Source organism: Capsicum annuum, chromosome 5 (genome assembly GCF_002878395.1).
Source record: "Capsicum annuum cultivar UCD-10X-F1 chromosome 5, UCD10Xv1.1, whole genome shotgun sequence".
NCBI lineage: Eukaryota > Viridiplantae > Streptophyta > Magnoliopsida > Solanales > Solanaceae > Capsicum > Capsicum annuum.
The window spans coordinates 19,189,972-19,203,591 of record NC_061115.1 but is presented as its reverse complement, the minus strand read 5'-3'; the positions used below and the strand labels follow the sequence as shown (position 1 = coordinate 19,203,591).

General features: G+C 30.1%; 2 protein-coding genes across 6 annotated transcripts in view; one reads left to right on the top strand and one right to left on the bottom strand.

Annotated features, from left to right (window-relative positions):
* The window catches only part of LOC107870403 (calcineurin B-like protein 7), a 32,417-nt gene extending 28,517 nt beyond the window's left edge, over positions 1–3,900 (bottom strand). The window contains exons 1-8 of one of the 5 annotated variants that reach the window (XM_047412596.1): positions 3,775–3,900; positions 3,528–3,605; positions 2,976–3,103; positions 2,042–2,124; positions 1,399–1,458; positions 920–1,028; positions 719–771; positions 416–496 (exon numbers count right to left, since the gene is read on the bottom strand). In XM_047412596.1, coding sequence (XP_047268552.1) covers positions 416–496; positions 719–771; positions 920–1,028; positions 1,399–1,458; positions 2,042–2,124; positions 2,976–3,060 — 471 coding nt within the window. In that variant the 5' untranslated portion in view covers positions 3,061–3,103; positions 3,528–3,605; positions 3,775–3,900. Of the gene's footprint in view, positions 1–415; positions 497–718; positions 772–919; positions 1,029–1,398; positions 1,459–2,041; positions 2,125–2,975; positions 3,104–3,393; positions 3,506–3,527; positions 3,606–3,774 lie in introns of all 5 variants that reach the window. The other 4 variants (XM_016716926.2, XM_016716928.2, XM_016716927.2 and 1 more) reach the window with 4 other exon arrangements.
* A 3,835-nt stretch (positions 3,901–7,735) lies between these two features.
* On the top strand, positions 7,736–8,188 carry LOC124898438. Its single transcript, XM_047412087.1, has one exon. It carries the CDS (start codon positions 7,736–7,738, stop codon positions 8,186–8,188), a length of 453 nt encoding a protein of 150 aa, XP_047268043.1.
* The last annotated feature ends 5,432 nt before the right edge of the window (positions 8,189–13,620 follow it).

Here is a 13,620-nt window from a genome sequence, read left to right as displayed (position 1 = left end):
GTGGCCACACGAATGTCAATTGTCTGCATTTACAAAAGAAAAGCCTACACTTTATTAAGTGATGTTGTAGACGAGGTATAGAGCGCTGCACTTTTAAAGTGTGGCCTATAACAAAGATAAGGCTACGTTTTCCAATGGTAGAATTATTGCCCATGAGATGCTACAAATGCGGCCTTTGTAAATCGTAGGTCATGTTTTTTAAACGTAGCTGCGATGACAACACTTAAAAATATGGTCTAAAGTCAATGATTACGCCCTTTTAGTCCACCCCAAAAAAGCGTGGCCTAAAGCCTAAAAGCGTAACCTTTAATCAAAGGTCACACTTTTTGCTACTTTAGATCACACTTTACAAGGGTGGACCAAAAACTAAAATGTGATAGTGGAAGTTGAACTAAGTAATAGTTTTTTTTTTTACCTTATGGACAATTTCTTCAACGACATCATTCGGAAGTGTCAATTTTAATTCTTGGAGAATAGCCAATACCATGTCCTTCAGCTACAAGATTAGACTTTGGTGAAAATTTAACTTTCTGAATACCTCAATTTTTTGATGAGTAGAATGATAATAGATATAAGAGATCGCAATGTATTCTGACAACATAAACTAGACATACCATTCCTCAATCACATGTTTAAGACTTCATGTGTATGATAAATTCCTCTATGAAATAGAAGTGGCATGATAATTCAGACAACAATGTTCATTTGATTTCTTTACCTCATCACGTTCTATGTGTCCAGTGTTCTTTAGATCGTACACTCTAAATGCAACTGTTAAAAGATTATTTTAAAGTTAGCAGAAACCAGTGTATGAATATTTCAATAGCAAGTACTTTTAGACATATAACCATATATCTACAGTAAAGAAATGCCTTAGAAGAAGAAAAATAACATATGAAATTCTAGAGATATCTCATACAGGTGATTTTATCTTCTTCAGGAGCCTTTGGATGGAATATGCTTAGCGATCGAACAAATTCTCCGAATTCAATAATTCCATTACGCTTAAGATCAAATAAGTCAAATAACTGCAATAATGTGACAAGAAACAACGGGTTCTTGTTCAGAAAATACATAAGTTAATGAATTAGAGAACTTTATCACTTTCAAGAATGATTTACTACTCCAGAAATTTCTTAACCAAAGAATGTATGAAAATTACTCTTATATACATATTTTATCTCTTGATATAGTTTTCTCAGATCAAGATCAAGTCTCAAGTTATATCATTATTGAATTTAGTGAACTTTAGCTATATATATATCCACAATAGCATTTGGAAATTGTTTGTAAATGAAAATGTCTCGTACGAAACAAGACAACAGTCAATCATATTCATGTATATAATGGGAGAGCAAATATTTTAATGAATAATATGAGAAAGGATGAATTACTTACTCTGTCTGCAAAAAGATTTTGCCGATCGCTGCAGCTGAAAAGAGCTTGGAGAAACTCTTCCTGCGTTGAAGATTAAAAAAACATCCACAATGTCATACACAAAAAGCTTAAAGTCATTAACTTCTATCTAGAGTGAAATGGAGTTGCTTCACTGAACTATTTGAATCTAAAGAAAAATATCCAAGGCAAAGCATTTTGTTTCTTTTGACATTCAATCTTAGCAAAACAGTCAACAAGATGGTATGCTTTGGAGCATGACAAGATCACAGATGCTAGGACTACGTGTGGGAATACTATATCGATGGCCTTTTCTAAAGGACAAAAGGAAATAGGAAGGGAAATGGACAAAAAAACTTTAGAGAAAAATAACTATTTTGTTTATCCATAGTTTACAACTGTAATACCTCATAGAAGCGTATACCATAGCTGTATTAATTTGTGTTTATGCATTGTTTCAATGGCCAAGTAATAATTCAATTTTCTTTGCGTCAAAGCTTACACATACACATAACTATTTCTTAAATGAGTTAGATATAACGTTTTGCAATCACATATGATGGCTTATTCCGACGTTTTCAAATAGATTAGTCTTGCTACACTCAAGTTCTTAACTAACACTTTTAACTTTTTCTGATAAAAATACCTTGTGAATATGACCATCATCAATTATGGAGCTGCTTAGTGTCTTGTACAGAACATACAAAGCCTCCACATCATTCACAGTAACTGCAAAAGAACATCCGAGCACTCTAAGATGCTGAATGCCACCTTAAAACAGATACTTAATGGATAGTAGTAAGAACATAGATATCAACATATTCTCCATTATACTCAATATTTTGCTGGAAGATCACAAAATCAAGGAGATATCACTCATCAGCTAGAATAATCAAAAATACACGGTTACTTATAGGTAGGATTTAAGGTTTCTGGATGCATTGCAAATACAATATAAATGCTTTAAACAACAAGGCATTACTGTTCAATATACAATTTAGAGATAAGCATCCGGTACCCCCTCAAACTACGACACACTCCAACTTCACATGGGTCCTATTCCCCCCTAACTCAATTTTAGCGTATTTTTGTCACCCTTTTGTGCTGACGTGACATCTTTATTACATAAAAATGGGGTGTCACATTAGCTAAATTCTAAAAGGTGTAAAAAGGGCGACAAAAATACACTAAAATTTAGTTCAAAGGAGTAATAGGACGGACCCCTGTGTAGTTGGAGTGTGTCGTAGCAAATTTGGTCAGGGGGTACTAGATGCTTTACTTCTAGAATTTAAAGTTGGATTTCATTTTGTTTCCATAGTTAACCATGTTTGAAAAGGATGTTTTTGAGGATATATATCCTGCTCTTTTTTAGTGAATATACTAGACACTACTGAACGGAAAAAACTTGGACTGGATATTCAAATTATCCAATTGGTGAAGTACCTAAACCATTGCAGACCTCTCAGTAGGTCAAATAAAAGGGGCAAGAACAAGGGAAAATATCTTAAGGACATCAAAATAACAAAATTATTTAACATGAATTCAGATTTATGGAGGCCCGAGTTGCATTCTTAACTCACAACAAGTCTCAGAAGCAAGAGTGTCATGGGTCTCAAGCAGATGTCTAGTTTTTTTCAAACAAAAGCATTTCTTTAGAGAATGCATGTTCCAGCAGAGGACTTAAAGAACCACAGGTTGAGATCTTCACCTGTCAAAATCCAATAGAAAAGTCAAGACTGGTTAATGAGTTGAGAGGTCACAACCAGGGGCGGAGCCAGCCGAACGGAAAAATATACTATTTATATACATGATTAAAATTATTTTTTATGTGGTTATAGTAGGTGTTAAACCCCCCTTCGACTAAGTTTTTTTTGAATATGGAACCCCCTTCGTTGAAATCCTGGCTCCGCCTCTGATCACAACCATCCCACCACATCTCTTGGTGGTGCTATAACTCATAACCTAGGTAAATTAAACCTCAAAAGAAATTATCATAACCTCAGTCTTAGAAAAGGGCTATTCTGATCATTTTTGACACATAATTTAATGTCTCATGTATACTAAGCCCAATTATTTCAGATTCATGGATCCATTGACAGAAAAAGTCTCCCTACAAGGTTACAAGAATTTACTTTTGATTAAGTGAACATTGCAGAATCCAAGAAACATGAAGCATATGACAATGTATCTAGAAGCAAATTACTCAATGCCTGTGTTGACGGGAGATAAAAGGTATCTGTAAAATTAGTTGACATACATGCAAGGCGATATGGATATTACGAATATCAAAAATAAAAATGTAACTAGAAGCAAATATCCACGATGATTGAGAAGATCGAATGAAGAATAAAGATTGTGAGAGAAGAAGAAATGAGTAACCTGTTTGCTGTTAAATTAATTAGTGCTGATTTAAGGTTTCTTATGCGGATCAAATCCTTATATAAAATCTGTAAAAAGTGTCTTCATTATACTTATTCATTCCAAGTTCCAACAATAATGTACTATATATATTTTTTAGGTATAACAACAAATAATCATAATTCCACAATGTTTTATTAGTTACATTATTAGTAATATTTTATGCCTTAATGTAGTTACATTATTAGTAATATTTTATTGCTTTAATTATCGTAGTTAAGTACGTGTGAGCCACAATTGTCTGCACACTTGCTAATCGGAGAAGATAGTTGACATTATGAAAAGGATTTAATTTACATAGGTTAGTATCATCCAAATTCCAACCTGTCTATTATTCTGGTTCTATATAATTTAATTCAATCAGTCTGTTATTCTAATTCTATATAATTTAATTCAATCAGTCTGTTATTCTAATTCTATATAATTTAATTCAATCAGTCTATTATTTTGGCTCTATATAATGTAACCCCCAAACGAAAAGATTCTTCATTTTTAGTCTGCCTAGGTGTTTAATATCTTTAACATATAATATAGTTTGATAATAATTTATAACAGATTATTATTTCACTTTTAAGTTACGAAATTAGAACTATTCTAGTCAATTACCTATTTGTTAGTCATTTTAATTTAACCTGATGATTAAATATAACTGTATAATGTCAGTGCACCTAAATTACCTGTTTCTTTAATTTTAGTTCCTATATATTACTCTTCCAAAGGGAAATTAAATATGTACAAATAAATTAGTTGCTTTCAATAGTGAGAAAGCAAGCAAATCATGGTACTACCAAACTCATAAGTTATATTATATCATTGCTTTAACAACACACTATTAAGGGCCATCGTTTAGAATTGTTGACTTTATAATTGCTCAATAATTGAGATATTTATATTCAACCAGGACTAGGAAGCGATATATGTATTTAAGCATTACTTTATACTCCATTAGTTTTTTAAATTTGACATGGAGATAAAGAAGATTTTTAAATTTTATGGTGTTAAATTAAAGATATGTTAAATGTACCAAAATATTTTTAATCTTGTGGCATTAAACATGTCAAGTAGAAAGTTGAAGTTAGTAAGTTATTAAAAAAAGGAGTTATTCTTTCTAAACGGACTAAAAAGAAAATTATGTCAAACTTTCTTGAAGAAACAAGAATTTTATTAATAAATAAGGAAAAATTTCATAAGTAGCAAACTTAAACTCATAATTATTAATCAATAATTTAGCTTACCCGACTTTATTTTTTGATTAACTATTATGTTTTGAACTTTTTCATTTAACATGTATCCATTTGACTTTAATATGATTTATTTTAATTAGTTTTGAGAATACGCTATAGTACCTCTGTTTAAGAAAATATATATATTTCTAAACAAATTTATTATATACTGACTATATTTATTGTGTTTGTTTACCGAAATTATTCAAAGTTATTCAGAGAAGAAAATATATTATATTTAAATTTGTCTATGAGTATAATCAATGTTTAGTATGATTTATTACATTTGAACATATTACATTTTAAAGATATAATTCTAAGCAAATTTATTAGATACTTACTCATCAACTGTAGTCGTTGCAATTGATTATATTTATTATGTTTGTTTACTGAAACTATTCAAAGTTGTACAGAGAGAAAAACACATTACGTTTAAATTTATCTATGAATATAATCAATGTTTTGTTGATGAAGAAACAATTAATTTTTACCTTTGCCATTGCGACTCTTATATTGCTTCACATTAAGATTACAGACTTTAATGACTATTTGTGGCTTCTTCTTTTTTATTTTTTATGATAAAACTTTTTCTGGCTTTAAACGTAATTAACACTTTTATGTACATATATTTATTATGTTTATTTTTAAAATATACAAATATACAAATTGTGTTTACACACAAATTTTGAATTTATAGGATCTATCTTATTTTCTGTGCAAAATCTGTCTGCAAGTTAGTAAAAGTGAAAATCAAAATATGGACCTTCTGAAAAGAAATTAACGAGAAAAGTAATTCAATTGCATTAAACAAATAGTGTAACATTAAAAACAAGCGATTAATAAAGATCATTAATTCAATAATGTTAGAAAAAATATTGATAAAATATTCATGGCGAGATGAGTGTAACAAGTTTACGGGCAATGCAAAACCATGTACAATTTTTAAATTAAATGCATTTTTGAATTTGTTTTGAAATATAAACCTCTAAATTGAGTGTATCAATTTAAAGTATTGAAGCAAATAAATTAGATACAATAATATAAATGAGATATGTGACTAATAAATAATCTATTCTTTGTATTTTTTTTTTTTCATAATTTAAAATATATTCACTTCAAATATGAACGTGATAATGGAAAGAGCTTAAGATCAAGAGAAGCACTATGATCTTTCTACTTAAGACTATGGATGAATTTGTTCTATTATCATGTATAAGATATTTGTGAAATTTTTACTCTAAAATTTTTTGCGCATCGCGCGGGTACAAATACTAGTTTTATTAATAAATAAGGAAAAATTTCATAAGTAACAAATTTAAACTCATAATTAGGAGTTTCATAGTAACTGTTTCATAATTACCTGAAATAGCAACTTGTATTTTGTATTTTATAAAAGTGTTGTTACTAAAATATATATACAACAAGATTTACTGTCTTTCTTTTACTCAATTCAGTTGAGTTAAATAAGGAATAATTATTTCATGTATTTAAAACATTAAATTTCTTTTTCATAAATTACTTTTATTTAAAGCAGTAAATTCTTTTTTCATAAATTACTCTTATTTATATTAGTAGATTCCTTTTTCAAATCAAACACAGATCTAAAGATTATTATCTTCATGATCTTCAAAAATTCAAAATAAATATCATTAATATTTTTTTTCTCTCTTTCACTCTCTTATATCTCTAACTTTTTTTTCTTGTTAAATTTTTTTTCATCTTCTTTTTTTATTGTTTTATTTTTTATTTGAATTTTTTTTTCTTTCCACTTTATTTTATCTCTTCTATTTCTCTTTTTTTTTTCTTTTTCAGTTTTTTTCTTTTTGTTTCTTAGTGTTTTGCTTCTTCATATTTTTTTTCTTATTTTTGTCTTTTTTTTTTCTATTTTTTTTTTTTAAAATATATATATCTATATTATATATATATATATATTAAAAAAATATTTAAAATAAATAGATATACAGATCTGCATATATATTTATGCCTATATATTTACAGAAATACGCATCTGACTCATATGTATATATAAACATATAATACAAAAAATCTCTATAACAAAAAGGACAACTATATATATATATAGGTAATCCTCCCAAGATAAATTAAAACCATGATGGATTCTATGATCGTTCCTTCCAATGCCTCCATCACTAACAAACTAAGATAGGCCCTCACGGATAATGTGTTTTTCTCTACAAAATCAGTCTACGATCACATAGCCTCTAAGAATTTAAATGGATCTGAAAGCTCTTGTGTCCTAACAAGTTAAAATTCTTCATCTGGCTATGCTACCATAATAGGTTACCCATCAAATCTTACCTCAATCACATTGGTGTTAATGTTGACCCTCTTTGTACTATTTGTCAAAGCCCAAAAAACTATCAAACATATCTTCCTGGAGTGCAGGCATGTACAGAAATTCTGGGGGGGGAACAATCTATCAAATTTAATAACCAACACTACTAGCTACCATGAAGACTGGCTTGATGTTTTCAAAAAAAAACAAGGAACTTTAAAATAAGAAACACTATAACTTGGAGAGAGGCCTTCCCTTTTTATCTTTGGTGTATATGGCTTAATCGCAACTCTAATATCTTTAATGAAACTAAGCTTGACATTCCTGCTAATATTGCCTATGAGAGAGCTGTCGAATACCATTACTTGACAGCAAAAAAAAGAAGGCAAGCAACAGAACTCTTATGAACAATGAGGTTTGGCCATCCCCTCTTATGGAAATAAAATTGAACATTGATGGCTCCTTAGATAATAGTTCAAAAAGGGGGGCTGTGGGAGGTGTCTTCAGGAACACAGAGGAAAATTGGTTCCTAGGCTTTAGTGCTCATATAAATGTTAACTCAGCCTTCGAAGCAGAAATACTGGCATTGGTGATGGGTCTAAACTTAGCTATCAAGATGAAGGTTACTCAATTAGCTATTGCTACTGATTTCAAAAAACTGGCCATGACACTTAATGAATATGGCATAACTGAACGTGACACTGATGAAATTAATTTAATCTCAATTTACAGGGATCTTGTGGAGCAAATGAGGAACCCTCCAGTCCACCATGAGAAGTGGAGTATGAATGTTATTGCGGACATGCTAGCGAAGGAGGGCAATAAGTTAAAAAGTGACTGTTTTTGGAAGGAATGAACAATTTCACCTTTGTTTGTTCAGGATTAGCTTCGAACAGAAAAGGTCAAAACTTCTTTTGTAGGGAAATGCTCGCCCATCTCTATGTATGTTTGTATTAATAGTGTTAGGCCAAAACAATCTTCGGCTATCAATGGGCCGTCTGTTTGTACTAATGACTATTTCTAGTTAATGAATAATTATCTCTTGTCAATCCAAAAAAAGAAAAACTCAACTCATTGTATTTTTACATATTTTAGGATTTTTTTTGAATTCTGACAACAATATAAAATCATTCATACTCAGCCATTAATTGAGTTTAGGTAAGCTTTAATTTTATTATTGATTAGTTAAGTATTATGTAATGAATTTATTTATGATTGATTTAACTATTACAAATTAAAGGATATTTTTAGAGATGAGATTGTGCTCAATATTGGTATAATTTAGAAATAAAGTCGAGGAAGAGAGTCCAATTTATAAATTAGAAGAAGTGAAAAATACTTGAATCTACATATTAAAATAAAATGAGCATCATTATATAATTTTGAAATACATAAGCTTAAGTAAAGTTTATGTTTTTTTTTTTACTCTCTTTTAAATATCTATGTTCTTATTACAATATTACTAACCAGTAGATTTTGCTATTTTTCATGGAAACATGCAATTTTCTATTATTTTTGGTGAACATTATACAATTTTTCAATCACTAGTGAATGTTTGACCATTATTAAAGTAATATATATATATATATATATATCAAATGCAAAGTTATGTATGAACTTGTGTTTGAGATGAATGTTGTACTTTTTTGTCAAGATGTACAAAAATATATGTACTTCAATATATGTTTATCTAATCATTTATAAAATTTTCATTGTTTCAGTCGAATGTAGTTAATGAGCTCACTTCACCATAAACAAAGGATTGAGTAACCACAAGTCTAGAACTCAAATCACCAAGAAAATACTTAGATTTTTAATATTTATTTGATATGGAACTATGTAGATTCTTAAGAATTTAAAATTTTAATATTCAAGTTATTATACACAAGTTCGTATTACTGCAATTTAACATGAATATAAACTTGTGAAGCTTATTAATATGACTTCATTTGATGAAATTTGATTAATGTTGAATGTATTAGTTAGTAAAATTATTGATTCGTATTATTTTGAAAACTTGATGTAAATCAAATTTCACTTTTTTTTTTAATTTTAAAAAATAATACTTTGTGACAGTCGTAAGCCTTCATAAATTAAAGTATGCAAATACTGATCTCATATCACGATTATTATAAATTCAAATAGATTTAATTTTTAAAATATTGATATCATATTGTGAAGGTTATAAATTGTCACAAATTGATACTAAAACCTCCACAAACTTAAAAGTAATATTGTGACGGGTGTCGTGAAGATTTATTAGAACCGTTGCAAATATGCTCGTGGCAAGGTTAACTGTGACATTTTTTTAAATCACCGAAATTCAATTTGTGGGGGTCATAAACCGCCGCAAATTGGCAAAACAACTCCCATAGATTAAGCTTTTATTTGTTGTGTATATATGAACTCAAAATAATAGGGGTCAAGATCGGCTAGTGAGACAACAAAGGTTAAGCTTCATTTTTGAGAGGAAAGCAACCAAATCACCAATTTAGATCTCTAAATGACTGCTCAGTCATAAAAAAAAAAAAAAAAAAATAGGGATGCAAAGAAAATTAGAAGGTTTGGCTAGATGCAACCACCCTCAAAAGAATGTGTAATATCTCACAAATGGAGCAATCCTGCGCTGAAGATGAACGATGTTATTTGGAGACTTAGAAAAACAATCATGATAAAGTTACTTTGATAATCTAAGGCAATTCCTTCAATCCCTTCTTCTCCAGTTTCTTTGACAAAACTATCAATATTTAATTTTATTATTGTGAAGGCTTTTCCCAGCAAAACTTTTGCCAATATAAAATTGATTTCATCTTTTCAATAATTTCACAAAGCCTAGATCAAGACATTGTCAATTTACACTTGGAATAAGAAAATTCAATATCTGATTTGATATTTCATAGAACTTGATAAGTTATTCTACTATACTAAAACTTCTTTTCAGATCAAAACTGTATAGGAAAGAAAGTAATAAACATAACTGTGTTAAAGATATTGTACGACTTTAATTCATACCTAAAGAACTTTCAAACTAAAGTATTGATATTAGAACTCATGAATGATTAAATTCATCAAGCTTGAGTCTATCTAGACACATCCGAAGTCTAAAATCTTCTCCGAAAAATTCGAGGTGACATAATAAATAAAATATTGACTATTTTGGACCCAAGTTAATATCGAAAAATGAAAATTAAGAATTTTCATGAATTCATTATGGATAATTTAATAACGACGAAATAGGTGGTTACAACATCAAGTTTCAACAAAAAGTCGATATATTTATATGTAATTGCGTCCGAGCCCGTTTTCTAATTCAGGTTAGGCTCTATTTGGTTAAACTGCTCCTGCAGTTGCACCTTCTATCTACATATACCTACATTCAATTAAAAGAATGATTGGATCTCTTCTTCTTCAAATGTATTATGTTGTTTTGTTGAATCTTTCTAATTTTTTTTTTTTTAAATGAATAATGGGGATCATCAGGTTATTAGAGGGTTTACAGTAGAAAACTTGAATAAAGTCCCAAAAAAAAAAAAAAAGAAGGAGATGGAGAAAAAGAAGAAGATGAATTGTATCTATCAGTTGGTCGATTGGAAGATGGAAATAATGAGAGGTAAACCAATATTGCAAAGATAAAAATGAAAATGATAGTTGTTCAAGTCAAATGTTTATAAGTCATGAGTTATATAAGTCAATTCAAACAGGACATAAATATAAAACCAATATGATCGCTGTTTGTATTTGAAGAAGATAAATATCTTTTAAGTACTTTAGAGTTTAGATTATCATAATTCTCATTGCTTTATCATTTTTTTTAAATTAAATATAAAGTTTATGAATTTAAATAATTGGAATTAATGTTTGAATTTGAATTGACACAACAAATTATTTTTGCCATTACAAGTGTGATGTGGAAGTGTTCCTCCCGACTGTCAAGTGACAGATACTTCTGTTGGGAAAAATTACTACAATATTGATATTGGATAGGAATTAATGATAGTAACAGAGTTGTCACAAATATTATGTCGTGGCAAGCCACTGCCTTGAAAATAATTTTGGTCCGACTCCAATACAAATCCTTCTAGCCGGTCGCTCCCTAAAGTTCCACAGCTACTTCCAAACACGTGCGCTCGTGGCTGAAAGTTTGGAGGTTGTCCAAACCAATTACCCAAAAATTATCAAAGAATAGGAAGCCAAGATTACGGTAGAGAATTGATGAAAGGGAGAGAGTATTTTGTTTCCTATGTTTTCTTACCTTTTATTTCTCAAACGATACTCCTTAAATAGGTATATCATTTACGTTTCATCCATCAAAAGAGTTTTAAGACTTCTGAATGTCTCTTTATTTACAAAGTTACATTTAATCGTCATTTGACTGAATGTACATTTATGAAGTAGTAACTCTCACATCCTACAAACTCTTATGACTTACGGATGTTCACATAATTTATTACAGAGAGTTACGAGTGTTTTTAATCTTTGCATTAATTAAGAAGGAATTATCCTTCAATCCCCCACTAATGCAAAGATAAAGAATGGAATATTTTTGGGCAAAAGGAAGGAACATGTACTTAAGTGTCAATATCTTTCTATTTGAATTGACACATAGTGATGTGAGGCAACAACAAATATTCAAAAAGTGAAATACTCTTGAACTAGATGGACATAAGTTGAGACCCCCACAACATATACCATATCCTTAATTTTAAGCAACTTCCGCGATACTATAAAGTGCATTTATGATCATGCACACAAACGTTGGATCTCATAGTGATCTAAAAAGACGACCCAAGTCTTTCATAAAAAGGTGACCAACCTTTTACACTCACGTAGGTGATACATCAAGTCTATCTCATAGACCACTTTAAGACTATGGATCATTAAGAGCAAAAATAAGCTCAACTTTATAATACACTACCTCACGACATAGTGATAGACTATGTAGTGTTTATTGAAGAGTGTTTATTGAAGGCATATATGGCTTCGTTTGACCATAAATGGGTATCCACTATATTACCTCAATCCATGGGTTTTAGCCCTATCCCCCTCGACGATTCAAGGACCATTTTTCTTGTCAAACCTTTCGTCATAGAATCCGCCAAATATCTTTCGAACCTTACATATTTCAAGAAAATAACATCATATTTCTGCAATTGTTTAGCTGCACCATGTATGATGCGAATATGTCTCTTTTTACCATTGTTACACTATTTTTAGCAATTTCAATTGCCGTCTGTGAGTCACAATGTAAAGAGACTGGTGACATTTGTCTTCCCCATAAAGGCACATCTATCAAAAGATTTCTCAGTCATTCAACTTCTTGCCCTGTCAACTCGAGAGCAATGAATTCAGATTCCATGGTAGAACGTGCTATACAAGTCTGCTTTGAAGACTTCCACGAAATAGTACCTGCACTCAAAGTAAGCACATAGCCACTAACCGAGCTAACTTCATTGTCAGTCACCCAGTTTGCATCATAAAAACTTTCTAAAATATCAGAAAATTTATTAAAATACAAACACCAATCCATAGTACCTCTCAAGTACCTTAACAAGCGATGAAGAGCATATCAATGTTCACTCCTGGGATTATGAGTATAACTACTCAATCTACTAACAGCATAAGCTATATCAGGCCAAGTATAGTTCATGAGAAACATTGCACTCTCAATTATTTTAGCATATTCAGTTTGAGAAACACTGAAATCTTTATTCTTTTTCAAGTTTATGCTAGGATCATAAGGAGTTCTCACTGAAACTACATCAAAACAATCAAACCTTTTCAATATAATGAGACTGACACAAAGAAAAACCATTAACTGTTCTTTTAATTTTAATCCCTAAAATCACATCAGCTTCTCCTAGATCTTTCATTTCAAATTTAGAAAATAAAAATTTCTTAGTCTCATTTACAAAATACACATTAGGGCCAAAGATTAACATGTCATCCACATATAAACATATAATCACACAATCTGATCCTATCATTTTAAAATAAACACAGGTATCAGATGAATTAATAACAAAGCCATTATCCATTAATGTGAAATTAAATTTTTCATACCACTGCTTAGGTGCCTGCTTAAGTCCATATAAGGACTTTCTCAATTTGCATCTTTGTCCTCTTGTCCTGGGACCACAAAACCCTCAGGTTGAGTCATATAGATCTCTTCCTCTAAATCACCATTTAAAAATGCAGTTTTGACATTCATTTGGTGTACCACTAAACTATGAATAGCGTTAGAGCAATAAGAGTCCTAATGGTCGCTATTTTAGTCACATGAGAATAAGT